The 20,579-nt window shown below is 46.1% G+C and overlaps 2 protein-coding genes across 3 annotated transcripts in view; both read right to left on the reverse strand.

The window, feature by feature from the left end:
• Nucleotides 1-2,339: 2,339 nt before the first annotated feature.
• Nucleotides 2,340-11,242, reverse strand: MFAP4 (microfibril associated protein 4). Its single transcript, XM_048518388.1, has 6 exons — nt 11,095-11,242; nt 8,156-8,243; nt 6,252-6,415; nt 4,929-5,025; nt 4,320-4,502; nt 2,340-2,865 (listed from the first exon to the last, which is right to left on the reverse strand). The coding sequence occupies exons 1-6, from the start codon at nt 11,098-11,100 to the stop codon at nt 2,618-2,620; spliced, it is 786 nt and encodes a 261-aa protein (XP_048374345.1). The 5' UTR covers nt 11,101-11,242; the 3' UTR covers nt 2,340-2,617.
• Nucleotides 11,243-15,956: 4,714 nt separating this feature from the next.
• The window catches only part of LOC125444881 (serine protease 27-like), a 50,466-nt gene continuing 45,843 nt past the window's right edge, over nt 15,957-20,579 (reverse strand). For both annotated transcript variants that reach the window (XM_048517631.1, XM_048517630.1), the window contains exon 6: nt 15,957-16,665. In XM_048517631.1, the coding sequence (XP_048373588.1) occupies nt 16,354-16,665 (312 nt within the window). In that variant the 3' untranslated portion in view covers nt 15,957-16,353. The remainder of the gene's footprint in view (nt 16,666-20,579) is intronic.

A 20,579-nucleotide genomic window follows, 5' to 3' on the forward strand; every position in this document is an offset into this window, starting at 1 on the left:
CATTGATTTTCATGTGAAGAACTAAACTGCAATCCTTTACCTGGGAGTAAGATCCATTGCTGGCATTGGGGGTTGCTTCTGAGTAAACCCTCTTAGGGTTGTGATTCACCTGTTGGAAGAGTTGCACGGTTGCTTCAAAGCAAAGCCCTCGACTACCACCAAGCTTACTCCTGAGTACCGCACACCTCAGAGCCAACCGATTTTTATAAACTAAAACCTCAGCATTCAGGTTAAATGGCCGTGTTGGCACTTTGCGATAAATAGAATTAGTTTTTTTGGGTTGCAATTTTGGGCTTTCGGTCTTTCGAAAGGTTCGCCATCACTGCTCTATCCACAACTTCTGACTTAAGAGTTAACACTGCCCTAGTGGTTGTGCGTGGTTTGACTGTGTGACAGGGATTGCCAAGGGGTTAGAAACTCACTGGGGATGGGAGAAAAAGGTGGTAATGTGACCTTCTTTGTTTCCACTAATGCTACTCCCTCATGAGATGGGAACAAACCTGAGGGGTTTGTCAGACTTGTTTCAGGTTAGCAAGCCACTTTTACTCTCTCGCACCTACTTTGAGGAAGCAAACTAAATGGAGGGGTTGGGGAACTAGGTTTGCCTCCTCTTTCTTGGGGTGTGCTGTAAGAATAGCTTTTGTTATGGAGCAACTTGGTGACATTGCTATCACTGCTGGGCATTTTGGGACGAATGTGCCAGCACAGAGCAATCCATTATACAGCTCTCTCAATAAAGTGCTTTCTGGTAGCCAGATTCTGCCCTCATCTTCTGCAGAAAAGAGTTGTCAGATGGGGTTTGCTATGCAACGAAGCTAAGTTTTTTTTTTAATGGGATTCAACTAAATCCCTCCCTCCTGGTTGTGGGACATTGTGTTAATTTGCAGCACCTTGATGACTCAGTCTCTCTGGTGTACACTGTGTGGATTTGGTGCTGCAGCAAGCCCAAACCTCAGAAAAGCCTCTGCTCACACCTTTGGTAGCCTATTAGAGCAGCAATGGCATAGTGGTTGGTTAGGGGAGGTGCAGTCCCAATCCCTGGAACCGAACTGGCGGTTGATGCCCCGCTCTGCCACTTGAGCTGTGGAAGATTATCTAGTGAACCAGATTAGCTTATGCACTACAACACATGCCAGCTGGGTGACCTTGGGCTCGTCACAGTTCTTCAGAGCTCTCTCAGCCCCACCTACCTCATAGGTGTTTCTTGGGAGTGGGGAGGGAAAGGAGATTGTAAGCCTCTTGAGTCTCCTTATGGGAGAGAAAAGGGGGTATAAATCCAAAACTACTCCTCTTCTTTCTTCTTCTTTCAATGTGCCCAGAGGTAAAGAGAAGGGGGCAATATCTTCTGAGGTACTTGGCTGAATTACAGTCAGAGACATTTCTCAGTTTGATCCCAAGTGCCTTGTCTTTTATGGCTGTAGAAAGTATATTCCTGCTCACCAGCCTGAGTCATATTTTGGGAAATACATTTCTTTTTCTGCCAGGAACGTGTGTGTTTTTTTTCTTTCACTAATTGTAGGACAGAATCCAAATATGTAGGTCTCTCTCCCATTCCCATTACAGCCCCAAGACCAAAAAAAAGAAAAAAGATGGAAATGCCAAAAGAACAGCAGGATTCATTAGAACTCAGCCATTACAGCACTGAGGCCTCAGGTGACCTGCAGTGGACAGACTCCAGATGTGAGCAAATGGAAGTCAAAACAAACCTACTGGCAGGACACCAGAGAAGGTTGGAGGGGATGGGAAAAAGTATTCAGCCTGCTTGTCCATCTAATAATTTCAATATGCACTATAGATCAGTGGTTCTCAACCTTCCTAATGCCGCAACCCTTTAATACAGTTCCTCATGTTGTGGTGACCCCCAACCCTAACATTTGTCCATTTTACAGATGGAGAACCACTGATGCAGAGAGACTTAGGCGACCCCTGTAGAAAGAATCGTCAGTTCTACGACTGAGGGTCCCGACCTGAGGTCGAGAACCGCTGCTATAAACCTTTCCTGCCAGATGTCAAAAGACCAAGGTTGAAAGATTCGATAGCTGGGTAGGATCAAAAAAGGAACGGGACAAATTATGACATTAGGAACCAGTTTAAGTATAGCCTGTTCTAGTCTTCTCCATTTATAACTGCATTAGCCTCTCAAGCATCGTAGTTTCGGATAATGGGGCTTTATTGAAACATAAAAACCAAGAGGTACCAAAGCATTGCTGATTCTGGTAAATTTTTTGGTTGACATCTCCTTCCCATTCTCTGCCATTCTATCACTCATTCTTAGGCCAAACCACTCATTATCTTGCTAGTCTACTGGAAACTGTTAATCCCTTTCCTAATTAAAATGATGGCAATGGCAACCCGTCTTCATGATACACTTGAACATGTCTTAAGACTGGTTTAACAGTCTTCAGTTTTTGTCCAAAGAACTCTGAAAGCTGTATTTTTATGAGTGCTGAAAAGTTTGTTTGTTAGTCCGATTGCACGCATAGTCCCCCATGGAACCAATCCCAGATTCCCATCTCTCTCCACAGTATGATTATTTTTTTAAATGGACAACCAGCCTGCATCATCTCTCCAGTGGCCTAGTGCCATGATGGCATCAGACCACTGGTCATCTTGGGTCTCAGACACGGCGTATTTTCATCTCGCTTTTCTTGAGGGAGTAGTAGAAGCCCTTCCAAGCAGCCCAGTTAAGACCATTGGCATAGGAGAGGTGAGCCCCACCAAGGTAGAAGCCATTGAGGTTGGAGAAATGGCAGCTCTTGAACCACCAAGCGCCCGAGGAAAGTGCTGCACAGTTCTGCACGTAAAGGTCATGATCGCGGTCAAAAGTGGAGAACTTCTGGCCTTGATGGTAGGATAGCGAGTCACCTGGAGGGAATACAGAGAAATCACAGAAAGATGGACTTCCTAGAAGCTCATGAGTGCAGTTAGAATTATAAAACCCATCCAATTTAAGATTTTTTTTTTAACTCAAGAGTAGATTCATTGGTAGCTAGGTGCTCCATCCTGCTATAGCTTTCCCATGAATGGAGGCTATCTGATTAGGGATCTCAGCGTGCTGTTTCAAGATGAAAGGTAGCAGGACACATGTCTCAGAAATACTGGTTTCAATAATGGGCCTCTGGAACTGGATCCATTCAGCTCTGTTTCACTGAGAGCTAGCATGGCGTAGTGATTAAGGCTCATTCCGCACATGTAGAATAATGCACTTTAAAACTGCTTTCAGTGCTCTTTGAAGCTGTTCTTGAGGAATGGCAAAAGAATCACACTTGCAAACAGTTGTGAAAGTGGTTTGAAAACACATTATTTTGCGTGTGCGGAAGGGGCCAAAGAGAGGTGGACTCTAATCTGGAGGACCAGAGTTGTTTCCCTACTCCTCCACATGCAGCCGGCTAGGTCACCTTAGTCTCAGTTTTCCCAGAACTCTCTCAGCCCCACCTACCTCACAAGGTGTCTCTTGTAGGGAGAGGAAGGGAAGGCAATTGAAAGCTGTTCTGAGACTCCTCACGGTTGAGAAAAGCAGGATATCAATCCAAACTCCTCTTCTTCCTCACCACATCCATTTTCTCACATGATTTTAGTTCATGCAGCAACCATGATCCCTTTTTGAGTGACTAAAGGAGCAGCAGTGGCGTAGGAGGTTAAGAGCTCATGTATCTAATCTGGAGGAACCGGGTTTGATTCCCAGCTCTGCCACCTGAGCTGTGGAGGCTTATCTGGTGAATTCAGATTAGCCTATGCCCGTGGTAGCGAACCTTTGGCACTCCAGATGTTATGGACTACAATTCCCATCAGCCCCTGCCAGCATGGCTAATTGGATATGCTGGCAGGGGCTGATGGGGTGTAATCCAACATCCTGGAGATGTAAGATTCTCCTCTTCTCCTAACCCTATGCACTCCCACACACACCAGCTGGATGACTTGGGCTAGTCACAGCTTCTCGAGGCCTCTCTCAGCCCACCTACCTCACAGGGTGTTTGTTGTGAGGGGAAGGGAAAGGAGATTGTGAAGCCCTTTTGAGGTCTCCTACAGGGGAGAGAAAGAGGGGATATAAATCCCAAACTCTTAAGTCTTCTTCTAAAGAGCCCTCCCTTTGTTTGTTTGTTTTCCAGTAGAGAAGCAAGCTAGATTCAAAGGACAGATTCTCTTTGGGAACTGGAGTTGGGTCGGGGGCCACTTTTTGACCCTCTCCAAAACTGAAGAAAATCTTTGGGGATTCGAGCCATGTGTTCAAAGCCAGCTATCACATCATTGCTATGAGGGGAATGGAGTAAATCATTGCAGAGAGTAAGAATTGGCAGCTGAGAATCTGGGGCTCTTACCTGCTCCCCCATCAGTGAAGCCTGAGACATGGAGTGTATAACCGTCCTCCTCCGCACTGATGGCATTGGGCGAGAGTGAGAAGTCTGCGTATTTGGCAAAGGACGTGTTGTTCTCAAAGTCTTCCAGCTCCACACGTAGCTCATACTTGTTCTTAAGGGTCAGGTGGTGAATATTTTGCAGTCCTGAGACAAAGGGTACATAGAATAGCATTTGTTAGGTGTGTAGAGCCCTTAAATGTTCCATTCGTCCTTCCCCTTGGGAGTTGTGGACTGTCTGACCTACTGTCTGCTGACGGAGCAGAGCAGAACAGACAAACGTGGGGGATCTTGGCTGTGTCTTCTGGCCCATAACCATTGTAAACACCATCGCACTTAGTGCTGGAATTGTCTGGGCCAGGGAACATATTTTAGCTGCCTGAGGAAGAGACCCAAACAGATGGCGTTCCAGCAGATTCTGGCAAATGAAGATGTCGGAGACCAGAATTGGAGGAACAGGAGAAGGAGGCCGGCCAGAGAAAGTTTGGGGGAAGACGAGGTCCTTGAGCACAGAATTCTTGGCCTACTCCAGAAAAAGGGAAAGAGCGTTGTACCCCTTCCCTTTATATTTACCTAGCCAGTATTCACTGTCTGCCCTGCCGAAGCCAAATTTGTAGTCGTTCCAGCCCCGAAAGAAACTGGTGGTACCATTGAAGCGTTTCTGGAAAATCTGAACATGACAGAGAGGAGGGGAGAAACAGAGCAGAGGAGTCATTAATGTTTTGTGTGTCGACACCCCAAACTGCATAGAGATATATGATGATACAAGGCTGCCTGCAGGTTTCTACAGGAGCTTGTGTGCATTGTGTCACAGGTCTCTCCACATACTTTTCTGCCCCAAAATCATGACCATTCCCCTCCCAAATTGTGACTCCCATTTCTCCTCCCTCTAACTGTGGGGGAAACAACAGGACTCTGTCACCATCCTTTCAAACCCATCAGCGGGTCAAAAGCTCCTTCCCCTCCCCACAACAGATGGGGCTGGGAGAGTTCTGAGAGAACTGTGCCTGGACCAAGGTCACCCAGTAGGTTTCATGTGGAGGAGCGGAGAAACAAATCCAGTTCACCAGATTAGAGTCTGCCGCGCATATTCTCTTAACCACTACACCATGCTGGTTACAGTGAACACCTGTACAATCCATGTACAGCGCATACATGATTTTGTATACATATGTTGAATAATTATGTTATATTCAACACATGTGGAGCTGAACTAGCCTCAGATTTACCCAGGTACTGATCCCTAGTTTCATCCATAAAGTGAACATAAGTTGGCTTTTTTTTAACCAGAGGTGGGATCCAGCAGGTTCTCACAGGTTCCCGAGAGTAGGTTACTAATTATTTGTGTGTGCCGAGAGGGGGTTACTAATTGGTGATTTTGCCACGTGATTTTTGCCTTAGTTACGCCCCTCCTCTCAGCAGCAGTGCGCAGAACTTGAAGCAGTCTAGCAGGAGGTGCAGTGGCGTGCGTGGCAGCCTGCGCCTGCGGGCATTCATTTCCCGTCCAAGGACGGTACCCGGCTGTGTCCTGCGACAGCCCGCCCAGGAGTTGCTTCCAGCGCCCGTCATGCCCCACCCAGCCCCATTGACGCTACGCCACAGTTTGAATCCCACCACCATGGGAACCTGTTACTAAAATTTTTGGATCCCACCACTGAACCAAACCATGTACATGTGTACAGATAGGATGTAAATATGTTCACTGTGACATGTGAACAGGACTATGGGAAACTGGTCTTAAAGTCACTTGGTGAGTCTAGTGACTGCATGGGAATTTAACCTCTCAAATCTCAATCCAAACACTAGATCCACTGTGGTGTTTTCAACAACTGCAGTGGGATCTTGTGCTGAAAGGCACCATCCCATTGGCGATGGATCCCGCTTTGCGTCAATTACCGTCCATTTTCCATCGTCTGTGGTCATATCGCAATACACGGGCACAGGCACGTTGGGTCCCGCGGGGTAAATGAGGTAGACGCCATCCGTCACTGAACCTTGCTCGTAAATGTCATCGCAATCTAGCGGCAAGGCGTCTTCTCCACAGTGTTGTTGCTGCTGGGCTGCCCCAACGAAGAAAAGTTTGTTTTAAAATTAAATGTAAAATGTCTTTGGCCCTTTCCCCACTTACCCTTGTCAGAGGGTTGCTGCACGCAATTCCCACACGCGCAATTCCTGGCACGCGCCCCGGCTTCCCCACGACCCCACGCTCTGTGCGGGGTCATCAAAAGGCGCCATTTGAAAAGGCGCCAGGAATTACACAGGCTGAGCGCGAGACAGGCAGCTGTGTTCTCGCCGCTTCTAAAGTGGGGAGTGCAGCTGGACCCCGCGCTACTTTAGGAGAGTCGCGCGGGGCTTAAGGTAAGTGGGGAAAGGGCCTTTGAGCTTCGGGTCCCAGCTCACTTTGAATCGTGTTGCTTGGCACTAACCCCAGTGCCTCAAGCCGTATGATTTTCAGGGACAGTTTTGAATTGGCCTCACACTGTCCGCAGCGGTGGCCTCCACCGCTTCTTAACAATTTCACATCCTCTTGAAGTCTCTCCGAAGTTTTTTTTCAACCTTCCCTTATGTTACTTGTCGACTATCATAGGCCCCTTCCGCACATGCAGAATAATACACTTTCAATACACTTTCACTGCACTTTGCAGCTGGATTTTACTGGGCGGAATAGCAAAATCCACTTGCAAACAATTGTGAAAGTGGGTTGAAAGTGCATTATTCTGCGTGTGCAGGCCAGTCTCAACTGGGATATAGCCTTAATTGGAGCTTACCACCAGACCATTATGTTCAGCACGTAGAGCTGGTTCTCTGCTTAAAGGACCAAGACAATCCTCAACAGGTCTGGCAGTGCCCCTTGTAGTTTGCTTCCAGTGCATTGATCTAAACCAAACCCTCATCCCTCTTTTTATGCTGAATGGGAAATGCATCCCTTCACTTTGCACAGCAACCAACCATACGGAACCAAAAATGATGAAGTCAACCCTCTACATCAGGGGTCTTCAAACTATGGCCCTCCAGATGTTCATAGACTACAATTCCCATGAGCCCTACCACTTGGCCATGCTGGCAGGGGTTGATGGGAATTGTAGTCCATGAACATCTGGAGGGCCATAGTTTGAAGACTCCTGCTCTACATGCTGGAAGGTACTTGGGGAAACCTGTTTCCCATTCTATGTTCAGTTTCAACCACAGCAGTTAACTGTCTCAAAAGTGATAGGCCTTCCAAAACTATCCAGATGAAAAAGATTCTGCTCTTCAAATGGCAGGAGTGGCTGCCTGTCCATCAGATCTTAGCAACCCAGAAATATAAATCCAGAAGAGTAGCCATGTTAATTTGTCATAGCAACATTAAACACTGGACCAGCGGTACCTTAAGGACTAATCAGTTCTATTCCAATAAAAACTTTTGTGAGTGAAAGATAGCTTTGTCTAATACATGATTTCCTGTTGTATTGTCGAAGGCTTTCACGGCCAGATTCAACTGGTTGTGGTGGGTTTTCCAGACTGTTTGGCCGTGGTCTGGTGGACCTTGTTCCTAACGTTTCACCTGCATCTGTGGCTGGCATCTTCAGAGGTGTATCACAGAGTCCAGACACAGTGTGCAGCAGACTTCTCTCTGTGATACACCTCTGAAGATGCCAGCCACAGATGCAGGCGAAACGTTAGGAACAAGGTCCACCAGACCACCACAACCAATTGTTTCCTGTTGTTTGCAATGTTAAGTATCAATAACTGCTGTGGATGTTCCTCACATGGAAATGACCACGTGAGCACTGGTGGACTCTGAATTCAAAGGTGCCTACCTTGAGCATTGATAGCCTGTCCTTGTGCAATGGGCAGCTGGACAAGGAAAAGGAGGGGAAACAGTGATCCCAACAGAATCAGAAAGGCCTGAAAGAAAGAGCATGACTTGTGGAAACAATATGGCAAACACTAAAACATAATCAAAAAGCTGAGGAGAGAGCTCCCCTCCAAGATGGCCTTAGAATACTGGCAATAAGAAAACTTACAGCTTATAGAAATCTCAACCTCACAGCTCCAGTTCAGCTGTCCAAATGCCCCAGTGCTCTTCTTCGTCTTGAATTCCTGGACAGTTATTTCAGTCAGCCCCATACAGTTGGAGAATTCAAACGGCCCCACCCCATGTAGACGTGGGGCATGATCCAACAGGAAAGTCTCCTGCACCAATCCCACTGAAATGAATGGGAGCTGTGCAAGAGGACAGGACTTTGTTATAATGATTCAAGTGTCAGACTACGATCTGGGCGACCCATGTTTGCATGCGCACTCTGCTATGGAGGCTTGCTTAGGGACCATGGCCCAGCCACAGACTCTCACCTTAGCATACCTCATAAGGTATTGTTGCAAGACTAAAAGAGAGGGACAGAGAATGATGAAGAGAAGAAGAAGAGTTTGGATTTATACCCCCCCTTTCTCTCCTGTAGGAGACTCAAAGGGGCTTACAATCTCCTTGCCCTTCCCCCCTCACAACAAACACCCTGTGAGGTAGGTGGGGCTGAGAGAGCTCCGAGAAGCTGTGACTAGCCCAAGGTCACCCAGCTGGCGTGTGTGGGAGTGTACAAGCTAATCTGAATTCCCCAGATAAGCCTCCACAGCTCAGGCTGCAGAGCGGAGAATCAAACCCGGTTCTTCCAGATTAGATACACGAGTTCTTAACCTCCTACGCCACTGATGTTGCAAGATGTTTCGGGTCCACATTGGGAGATAAGATGGTTATAAATAAAATATAACATTCTGCAACTCCCCTCTGTTTCAATGGGGCTCATATAAGGTAACTTTCCAGAGCACTATGCTACATGCATCAGATGTTATCCACTCTGTCACACATCACAACATTCAAAATTTCCTGGGAAAGGAGAAGATACAAATGATTGGAAGCTACAAATAATTGGATATATGACCCCTGTGCCTTGGCTTTGGGAATATTGCTTAGCACCTCCTGGGACCACTGGCTGGACGGGTTCACCATTTCTGTTTCCAAAAGTATGCTTCTAGCCTTTCTGTGTGTACATGTGTGCATGTGCAAATGCACCTGCAAATTGCCATCAAGTTGCACCTGACTTAAGGTGACCACAGTAAGGCCCCTTCCACATATGCAGAATAATGCACTTTCAATTCAACTGGTTCTGGAGGGTTTTCCGGGCTGTGTGGCCGTGGTCTGGTGGATTTTGTTTCCAATGTTTTGCCTGCATCTTTGGCTGGCATCTTCAGACTGGCATCTGTGGCTGGCATCACCAGACCACGGCCACACAGCCCGGAAAACCCTCCAGAACCAGTTGAATCTGGCCATTGAAAGCCTTCGACAATACACTTTCAATTCACTTTCAATGCAGTGCAGAATAGCAAAATCCACCTGCAAACAATTGTGAAAGTGGACTGAAAGTCCATTTTTCTGCATGTGCAGAAGAGGACTATAACACAGACCAATAGTGTTATCTCCTTATTGTAAGGTGACCAGATGGTCACCTTTGTGAACCGGGACGGGGGGCTAGGTGGCCGCACACTGCCTTCTGGGGCTTGCCGTTTCCCGCCCTGTCACGGAAGCGGCGACAAATAGCTTTAAAAAACCCCAGAAGCTGCTCAATGGCGATGCCTTGGCCGGAGAGCTGCCGCACTGCCTTGCACCCCAGAAGTCAGTGCGGCAGCCTCCCAAAAATCGGGACAATTTGAAGAACCCGCGGGACAAAATGTTTAAAGGCGGGACTGTCCCGCCAAAAGCGGAACGTCTGATCAGCCTACCTTATTGTGAAGTGTGACTGAATCAGAATGTCTTGCCCAAGGGCACCTTGAGTGTCTGGGGCAGAGGCAAAATTTGGGCCAGCAACCCCCCAGATCACTCTTAGAAAAAGCAAGGTAGCTTGCAACAGGGGCTCACCAAAGTTTCGCCATAAAATCAATCAAGTTTGGATATACAGGTCGACTGTGGAAAATGTAAAATGATATTGAGGCATGAGAGCCTCTTTTTCACCACTGTGAATTCCATAACCATCCCTCCCTCCACCCCCCAACAATCCGGAATTAGGGAGAATGCATCCCCAGTTAAGAACGCATTGAATTGTGTACATAATTCCATTTGCACACATTCACGCTTCTACTCTCTTATTCCTCTCCTGGCACTTGTAATCCTCTCCCCCTCTATCTTGTGATTCTTTTCTCTTAGACTGCAAACTCCTTCGAGAGGGCATCCTTTCCCTCCCCTCTCTTTCTTCAGTTCGCAAGCCACCTTGCGGTTGGTGCTATGTAAAAGAATGACAACAGGAATACAGAACAAGAACCCCCAAGCCCGTTTGGCACCCCATCCCAGATCAGAACGACCACATCCCTGTTTGCAAATCGACACTAGACAGGAGTGATCAACTTCCGCACACGCCCCTTCCGCACATGCAGAATAACGCACATTCAATCCACCTTCACAACTGTTCGAAAGTGGATTTTGCTATTCCGCACAGTGAAATCCAGCTTCAAAGTGGATTGAGAGTGCATTATTCTGCATGTGCGGGAGGGGCCACATACTCCAAGGGCCTGTGGCTGTGAGTCAGCTGAGCAGTGAATAAAATAGTAAAACAAGTAAAATAAAATCAGTATCCGAATTTAAATGGGTTGTCACTAAAAGCAATTTATATTCCAGCTGGAGAAAAAATGCAGAACAGAGGGAGGGAGAGTCAAGGTTAGCCCTCCATCATCACAACCCCCTTCCCTCCCCCTCAGGTGCCCCCATTACCTTCATGCTGTCTTATGGTTCCTCAGTGGCAAACGTTGATTCCCTATTTATAAGAATGGACAGAGTTCGATCTTTCCTCCAACCACCCTCCTGCCTTGCTCCGTCTGGCATGCAGGTTGTGTACTGCTCCCACCCCACCGCCTGCCCACCAGCACCCCCACCCACCCGCCCCAAGCCAAGGATCAGCAGACAATTTTTAAATCCTGGATTTATAGCCCAGAAAGGAGAAAGGTGGGGGGGGGGAGGTAACAGTGAGACGGGAAATGAACGTTGGGGAAGGGGGGGAGGGAGCCGCTGAACGAGCCAAGAGCTGAGATCCTTTCCAGAACTCTTGGCGCAGATGTGTTGCTATTGTTCACCCCTTGCGTGCATGTGCGAGAGGTTTTGTGTGCGCAGGGCGGGATAAGGTGGATTCCCAAATTTGGACAAGGGGAATTCACAGGAAACCAGACTTTTGAGCGTCACTCGAAGGCTTCAGAGCAGAGAATGATGGGAGACAGCTTTCCTAGACTTTCATTAAAGGGAGAGGTGTATCTAGTGGTAAAAGTGGTTTGGGGAAGCAAGATAACTGAACCTCTGGAAAGGGAGGAGATTAGTCAGTGCATTTTTTCCCCTTTTTTAAAAAGGTGCTGGTACTCAGGTATTTCCATCCTGAGTACCAGCCTTGGGGGGCTCTCTCTGGATTTGGGAGAGCCCCCCAAAACTGCAAGGATTGTCATGCCCTTATATAAAGCCGTGGTGCGACCACACTTGGAGTACTGTGTTCAGTTCTGGTCGCCACATCTCAAAAAGGATATCAAAGAGATAGAAAAAGTGCAGAGAAGGATGATTGAAGGATTGGAGCACCTTCCTTATGAGGAGAGGCTGCAGCGTTTGGGACTCTTTAGTTTGGAGAGGAGACTTCTGAAGGGGGATATGATTGAAGTCTATCAAATTATGCATGGGGTAGAAAATGTTGACAGAGAGAAATTTTCTCTCTCTTTCTCACAATACTAGAACCAGGGGGCATTCACTGAAAATGCTGGGGGGAAGAATTAGGACGAATAAAAGGAAACACTTCTTCACGCAACGTGTGATTGGTGTTTGGAATATGCTACCGCAGGAGGTGGTGATGGCCACTAACCTGGATAGCTTTAAAAAGGGCTTGGACAGATTTATGGAGGAGAAGTAGATTTATGGCTACCAATCTTGATCCTCCTTGATCTGAGATTGCAAATGCCTTAGCAGACCAGGTGCTCAGGAGCAGCAGCAGCAGAAGGTCATTGCTTTCACATCCTGCACGTGATCTCCCAAAGGCACCTGGTGGGCCACTGCGAGTAGCAGAGTGCTGGACTAGATGGACTCTGGTCTGATCCAGCAGGCTAGTTCTTATGTTCTTACCCTTAAGCCCCTTCTGCATATGCAGAATAATGCACTTTCAATCCACTTTCAATCCACTTTGCAGCTGGATTTTACTGTGCGGAACAGCAAAACCCGCTTGCTAACAATTGTGAAAGTCGATTGAAAGTGTGTTAGCAGCCAGCACTATTACGTCTTTTTGTTGCTTTGTTTCAGATGAGAAGTGTGATCTAATCGTTACAGCAGGGAGCCAAGCAACATAGTTTATTGGTGACCAGTGTGGGTTTAATGATTCACACTTACAGGAAACTGGTAGCTGGGTCTGGTTGGTTCTTTTCCCAGGATGAGGAAGCAAATAGGGTGGCCAATCTTCAGGTGAGACCTGGAGTTTTCCCAGAGTTACAACTGATTGCCAAGCTAGGCCCCTTCCACACATGCAAAATAATGCGTTTTCAAACCACTTTCACAACTGTTTGCAAGTGGATTTTGCTATTCCGCACAGCTTCAAAGAGCACTGAAAGCAGTTTGAAAGTGCATTATTCTGCATGTGCCGGATGAGCCTTAGTTTGCTAGTTCCCGTGGAGGAAATGGCAGCTTTGGAGGGCATGCTCTGTAGCAGTGCATCGCCACGACTCACAGATTAGTGGACCCATCCCTATTTTTCTAGGTTTTCGTGTATGTTTTTACTCAATGAGCAGTCATGAGGAAGCAGCATATACAGTTTCCAAATTATACATCTTCATCAATGTGTACATTCATCTGTGGTGATCACCACATAATAACTCCTCAGAAAATGATGCTATGGGTCTCAAAGTTGGCCACGAGCTTCAGGATGGTGATGAGAACTGCAAGGTTGACTCAGCTTTCTATCCTTTCAAGCTTGGTAAAACAGTTACACAGCATGCTGGGGGTAAAGCACAGACGACTGAGGAAGGCAATGGCAACCCATCCCATAAAAATAGCCTGCCTAGTAAACAACATGATGCAGTTATCACCCCATGGGTCCGTAATGACCCATCTTTACTTTTACCTCACTGGCAAATAAAAAGCAGATATGGTTACAAATTGGAATCAGTGAAACTTTTCAATCGGGGGCTTTCCCCACTGACAGAGTTGAACTGGTTTCTACCTGGGTTCGCCTCAGTGAATCCCCACTGCCAACGAGCTCAACATTGTTTTCTCTCAGTTCCTCCCCCCCCTCAGAACTGCGACATCCTTGTCGCAGTTATGAACTACACTTTTCTGCCGGAACAAGGTCGATACCGCTTCGAAGCTTCAAAGTGGGGAAGCATCAGCGACACCTCATCCGTTCAACCAATCCGCGAGCAGCTTTTGTGGCATCTCGCTTGAAGCAGGAGAGTTGTGGCAGGCAAGCGCGTAACTGTAAACTGTAAACTGTAAAACTGTTTAAAGAAGCGCTCCTGTTTCCTGCGGTAACACAAGCTCCAATCCCTGTCGAGGCCGAAGCAGGCACCAAAGATGATCCAGCCCACTTAGCTTTCGGTTCCAGGGCCAACTCCCAGTTGCTGTGGGGACAGCCTGGAATCGCCCTCCACTGAAGGGAACCGAGTCGACCTTAGCTCCCTTCTGTAGTGGGGAAAGCCCCTAGAACTATTGGTTTTTCATCATTGTAAATTTTAACATGAATCCATCTGCAACTAAACTTGTCCTACCAATTTCACTGACAAGGCCACAGCAGAGGCCATGCAAGGGGTTCCATTTCTTCTGTGTACCAGTAAAAAGGAAGCCCTTTGGGCATGGAAAGCTCGCTGCCAGTCTTCTATGAGGTGCCCAGCTCAACCCTGGCACAAAATGAAGAGATTGACACTATGTCGGTTTTGCAAGCCCGCTTATCTGGGATTGGCAACGTGCTTCGGGCTTTGATCCAGCACACTTTCCTCTTGCAAATGTTTTATCTTATCTTAATTGGCAATAACTTTGTTTAGGAAACTTCGGTGCCAAAGAAAACCTGAAATGAAACTGAGCACGAGGCCAAGAAAAGGAAAAAGTAAACGAGATGCCAAACAGCTTGCAAAGTTGATCTGCCTCAACAACCGCAGAGAGTAATATGGCCTAGGAAGTAGTTTCCTCATTTGCAGGGCAGTTCCAGTGGATAGTCAGAGCTCCCTTAACATGTAAAGGCATCACCCAATGGAGATCCCTACACCTTTGGGAGTTTTTGTGAACCATGATAGATCACAGCCCACAAGCATAGCCAGAAGCCAAATGGTTCTTTTTTTTCCAGAGAAAACCTAGAAGTTTTTAAAAAATAAAATCTGATACTTCTAAAGTATGCTAAGGTACCCTCAAGAGGAGGTTTCCCTGTCTGGTGGTCTGCAAAAGCAAATACAGTCCACCATTGAGAATTGTCATCTCCAGGTTGGGAAATTCTTGGAGATTTGGAGGTTGAGCCTAGGGAAGGGGCAGTTTGGAGGGAAGTGACCTCAGCAGGGTAGAACGCCATAGAGGTCGATTCTGCACTTGCGTTATCGACCTAAGTTCGACCTAAGTTCGACCTAAGTGCTCCGCACAATCACTGGGATCGACGTGGTTTTGTACCAGCTTCGCCCCGTGTAACCGTCAAATTTCCGACTCCAGTTGGGAACTACTACTTTTCAGGAACCACTTCGAACTCAGCTTCGATTCCAGTAAAGTCTTGGAATCTCTGGTGCCAGGAGTCCCCATTCAGCCAATCACAGCTGAGTGTTTGGACATGCGTGCAGCTGGCCAATCAAAAAGCGCCACCTTTGTCCCTCCATTCCTGTGGCAGTTTTTCTTATGTGTGTGGGCATAGACGGAACATGGCTGTAGAACAGTAGCCAATCGGAACGGAGCGGCGAAGAGGCACAGGATGATTCCGCCCTCCGAGCTGGGATCAAGCTGGTTGCAATGGGGAACAACAATGGCTTCAACCTAGGTCAGTACCCTTCTCAGGGAACTAGGTCGAACCTATTTTACTCGTGTGTAGAATCGCCCAGAGTCTACCTTCCAAAGCCACCATTTTCTCCAGGTGAATTGACCACTAAAGGCTCAAGATCAGGCAGAATTCCAGGAGACCTCCAGTCACCAAGAGGCTGGAAACCCTAGAACCGTGGTGGTGAACCTTTGGCACTCCAGATGTTATGGACTACAATTCCCATCAGCCCCTGCCAGCATGGTCAATTGGCCATGCTGGCAGGGAGCTGATGAAACAACAATCGCTGTATCTGGAATATAGATTACCACTAACCCTAGAATATTGCCATCTAGTCCATGCTCCAAAGCAGCCATTTTCTCCAGGAAAACTGATCTCTGTCATCTGACCATCAGTTGTAGCTCCAGGAGACCGCCAGGTCCTACCTAGAGGTTGGCAGCCCTGCCATCAGAATATGTATGGTGGCTCCAAACAAGGGGTTTATAAATCTGTTTTTGATGTCCAGGGCAAACAGCTACCTGTTGATTCCCACCCCCCTACTCCCAGAGCGAAATGTGCAGTCTTGCAACGACGAGTCCTGCCAGTGTTTATTTTGCAGCGAAAAACTTAGCCTGTTCAACAGTGCTTTTATTTTTCATCTAATATCGAAGAATGAAACATAACTTGCAGAAATCTTCACCTCCCCCACCACTGCCACCCAATTTAAAGTCATCCTTTGGGGTTGACGAACATGAATTATTTTAATAGATTTGTTTGTGCTACAAATCAGTTCTTGAAATGTTTCTTTTGAAGGTGATAGCAGGTATGCTAAAAAGAAATTTCCAACAATAAATAGAAAGAAAAATACTTTTTTTTTCTTTTAAAGAGACAATAAAACCCAAGTTGTTTGACTGATTCTTCATTTAGACAAATTCAGTCAGAGAGGTAACCAGAAGGTTAAAGTGTCTTTAACAATGTTCTGTAAATGGATGTTAGGGGGGGAAAGGAAATTGCTCTCTGTCTCTTGATTATATAAGAATCAGTAGACACATCAGTAACATCAAGAAGCTGGAAACGAGGGAGAAAGCACGGCCAGATAAGTACACTTTGGAACCCTTTAAGGTTTTGGAATCCGGTCGACAATCCCGTGCTTCACGGCCATTTGGGTCTTTGACAAATTTGATAGATGGAATGTGGCTGTGGATCCAGTTTTGGTAGTATGTAAGTCGACTGTACACACCAGGACGGTTCTTGATAGCACATCCTTCTCCCCAGCTGACGATGCCAGCCAAGACCCAGGAATGACCAACAAAACACACCATGGGACCTCCAGAATCGCCCTGGGAACCAAGATAACAGAAATCAGTAAACATAAATGTATGCATTACAAAGTTCTCATGGGCTCATTCCGCACATGCAGAATAATGCACTTTCAAACTGCTTTCAGTGCTCTTTGAAGCTGTGCAGAATAGAAAAATCCACTTGCAAACAGTTGTGAAAGTGGTTTGAAAACACATTATTTTGCGTGTGCGGAAGGGGCCATGTCCCTCATGTGATTATTCCACTCAAGTCAAACAGACATTCTTTGCAGATTCTGTGCTCAGACCTCATTACCAACCTATTTTGGTCCTATTCCTCTTAGTACTATAATATAGAAAGAGAAGAAATTTAAGCCCTCCCTCTGCACAGTTTTCCCAGCTTGAAATGATCCTGAGAAGCATCACCACTGGTGAAATTACTGCATAGAACATCAGTATTAATGCTTCCCCAGCTGACGAAAAAGTAAACCCTAGGTCCCTTCCGCACATGCAGAATAATGCACTTTCAATCCGCTTCCACAATTGTTTGCAAGTGGATTTTGCTATTCCACACAGTAAAATCAAGCTGCAAAGTGCATTGAAAGTGGATTGAAAGTGCATTATTTTGCATGTGCAGAAGGGGCCCTAGAGCTTTGGGGGGGGGGGGGCTTAAAAGGGCATTAAACTTCCTTATCTTTAAGGTCCCAGTGTTTCATATCATAGTTCCAACTACTTTGCAGTTGTGAATACCTGTTGTTCTGATCCAAACTGGGCCAAGACATGTTTGGGAATTAAGTTCTGAGCATGGAATCTCAGGCCGTTTCCGCACGGCCACAGTGGGGGTTGGGTCGGCGTACATGACACCGACCCAACCCCTCTGGGACCGTTCACATGGACGGTCCCAGAAACTACCGGGACGACAGCGCCACATTGCGCCATCACCTGGTCGACCTACCGTCTCTGCAGCCATCCGGCACGTCGCCGAGGGCGCTGTTTATGGCCCGTGCGGAAAGGGCCTCAGACTGGCTGATCAGTGTTGAAACCCAATGAGATTGCTGATGGCTCAATTGTGAAATTCAAAAACTAAGTGATTATACTGACTATGGGCTACCAGGTGCACTAGAAATGTTTTAGTTAACATCCAAGGAATGGTATAGTTAAATGCGTTCATGGCCAGAATCAACTGGCTGTTGTGGTTTTTCTGGGTTGTGTGTGGTTATGGTCTAGCGGTTTTAGCTCCAAATCTGTGGCTGGCATCTTCAGAGGCATAACTCAAAAATTCAAAATTGGCACACTGACCTGGATTTGTATGTAGACATCATTTATGTAGACATCATTTGTATGTAGACATCATAAAAGGGGGAATAGAATAGAATAGTTGAAGCCATCTCTAGTTTAATATTTTATGTATTTTAATTAACTTATATTTATGATGTTTTAAATTTTTATGTTGTTGGAAACCGCCCTGAGCCTTCGGGGAGGGCGGTATACAAATATAATAAATAAATAAATAAATAAATAAAAAATTCAAAGCAACATTTGCTCAAAGTTATTTTTCATTATTAATGCACACATGTAAATCCACTTACACTAATGTTAACCTTATTCTAATATACTATAATAAGAAAATTAAAGTGCATAATATATATAAAGTGCCAGTGTCAATAAATCATATCAAAATACAATTTCATCATTTCGTGCAAGATATAATGACAAGGTCCATATGTGACTCTAAACTAATTAGTTCCAAAAAAAATTTTTCTTAGTATGTCCATATTTTGTATGGTTTCAGAATGGAACTACATAATTATTCATTAGCTGTATTAGCAAACAGTCATTCACAAGTCCATATGAGACCACACTGTTCAATTCCAACAGAAATTTTATATCTCCATTGTTTTGTATGTTCCAAATTGAACTTCACAACAGAGCTGATATCTCCTGTGCCTTGAGTCCATTCATAGATGGTACATGGAAAAATGAGAATCTTGCATAGAATCGCACCACGCGTCTGAATGCGTTTTCGAAGGTATCTTCCTCAGTATACCGATTCTCAATAGCTTGATTTCATCCTGGGGTAAACATTCTTCTACAGTGTCATCTTTCCCCTAGAGATCATCTTCAGAGGCATGTCATGGAGAGATGTGATTCTCTGTGCTATGGAGAGAAACACATTCCACCATGACATGCCTCCGAAGATGCCAGTCACAGATGCAATCAAATGTTAAGAACTAAAACCACCAGACCATGGCCACACATGCCAGAAAACCATAGCAGCCAATTCAATAACTTGTAGGAAGTTAAGACTGATATATAGGTTTGAATCCAAGCAGCTTTTCCATTGGTGAACGAGGGAGGAGAAGGTCCCCTTTGGCCACAAAAATATCTATGAGATCTGCTTTGATATATGGAGGCTACCATAAGGACGGGAAATGGGGGGGGGGGATTGAATGAAAAAAACGGCTGGATCCAAATCTTAATCTAGTATATTTCTGTTATACCTAACTTCTGAAAAGGTCAACTTCTGTGTTGCTAAATTCTGGAAAGATCAAACAATGGCCCTTTCCCCACTTACCTTAAGCCCCGCGCTACTCTCCGCAAGTAGCACGGGGTCCCACTGCACTCCCCACGTCAGGGGCGGCAACAGTGCAGCCGCCCTGACACTGCCGCTCTTGCACCCCCTCAGCGCGCGGCATCCCTGGTGCTGGCGAAAACGGCGCCTTTGGATGACCCTGCGCAGAGCGCGGGGTCGTGGGGATGGCTGGACGCGCGCCAGGGATGCTGCGCGCTCAGAGCATCGCGCAGCAACGGCGGCAGCAGGAAAAGTGGGGAAAGGCCCAATATCAAAAGCCAAGACTGGGTGTTTAAATTACAAGATCTGAATGTAATGGGGGGGGGGGGGAACTAACAAATTATGAATGGAGCAAAGAAAATCCAAAAACACTTTCCAAAGGAAATGATGCTCCTAAATTTTTTGAAGAACTTACAGGCAGATAAATGGGTTTGAAAATGCAGTGATCTTCACATCAAAAGTGCTTGAGCTATCACAATAACAACTTACCCTTGACAGTGAAAGGCCAGCAATTTCCTGTGAACTATTATCTTACAGTAATTTTTCTAAAAGTCTATGTGGCGTGGTAGCTTTCAAACAGAATATCAACTTGACTACCAAAATATATAGATCAAGAGGTTAAAATAATGCCATCTATTATCATATTTACATTGCTTAAAATATGCAGATTGCCTCCTTTACACAAGATGGTGACCACCCATATCCGGAACATTATGAGCAGGGCACCTTTCACTACATATGATTACAGGGCTCTCAGTAATCTTGGATCCAATATCTGAAAAAGTCAGTTCCCTATCTCTCATTCAAATGGAATTAAAGCAAGGGGAACATGTAATGAAACTGAGATTTAGGAGATCCAAAAGAAAGTTCTTTTTCCACACAGGGCATCTTAAGAAATTTACTGACCCAAAGTAGGGTGGTGGCCAATGGTTTAGGTTGCTCTAAAAATAAATATATGGAGGATAAAGATGTGGGTGGTGGTAATTGTCATCAAGCAGCAGCTGATACAACAACCCTATTGGCTTTTTAAGGCAAGAGACAAACAAGGATATTTTGCCATTTCCTGCTTCTGCATGCCAACCCTGGACTTCCGTGGTGGTTTCCCATCCAAGTACTAACCAGAGCCAAGCTTCTCTTGTGTAGCTTCTCAAGATCTGACAAGAGTGGAGGCTAGCCAAGGTCATCCCAGTTACGGCCTCAGTGGGGCTTTCCCCACTGACAGAGTTGAACTGGTTTCTACCTAGGTTCGCCTCAGTGAATCCCCACTGCCACCAAGCTCAACATTGTTTTGTCTCAGTCCCCCCGCCCCAGAACTGTGACATCCTTGTCGCAGTTATGAACTACACTTTTCTGCCGGAACAAGGTCGATACGCTTCGAAGCTTC

The sequence above is a fragment of the Sphaerodactylus townsendi genome, linkage group LG15 (assembly GCF_021028975.2).
Source record: "Sphaerodactylus townsendi isolate TG3544 linkage group LG15, MPM_Stown_v2.3, whole genome shotgun sequence".
In the NCBI taxonomy this organism is placed as follows: domain Eukaryota; kingdom Metazoa; phylum Chordata; class Lepidosauria; order Squamata; family Sphaerodactylidae; genus Sphaerodactylus; species Sphaerodactylus townsendi.

Bases quoted from the DNA above. Each gene is read 5' to 3' on its own strand.
- MFAP4 (XM_048518388.1), bottom strand. The intron at 4,503-4,928 runs GTAAATATAAAG...CCTTTGTCTCAG, and splicing joins AGACAGTGAATACTGGCTAG to GACTGCAAAATATTCACCAC. The intron at 2,866-4,319 runs GTAAGAGCCCCA...TATTCCCTCCAG, and splicing joins CTTCACTGATGGGGGAGCAG to GTGACTCGCTATCCTACCAT.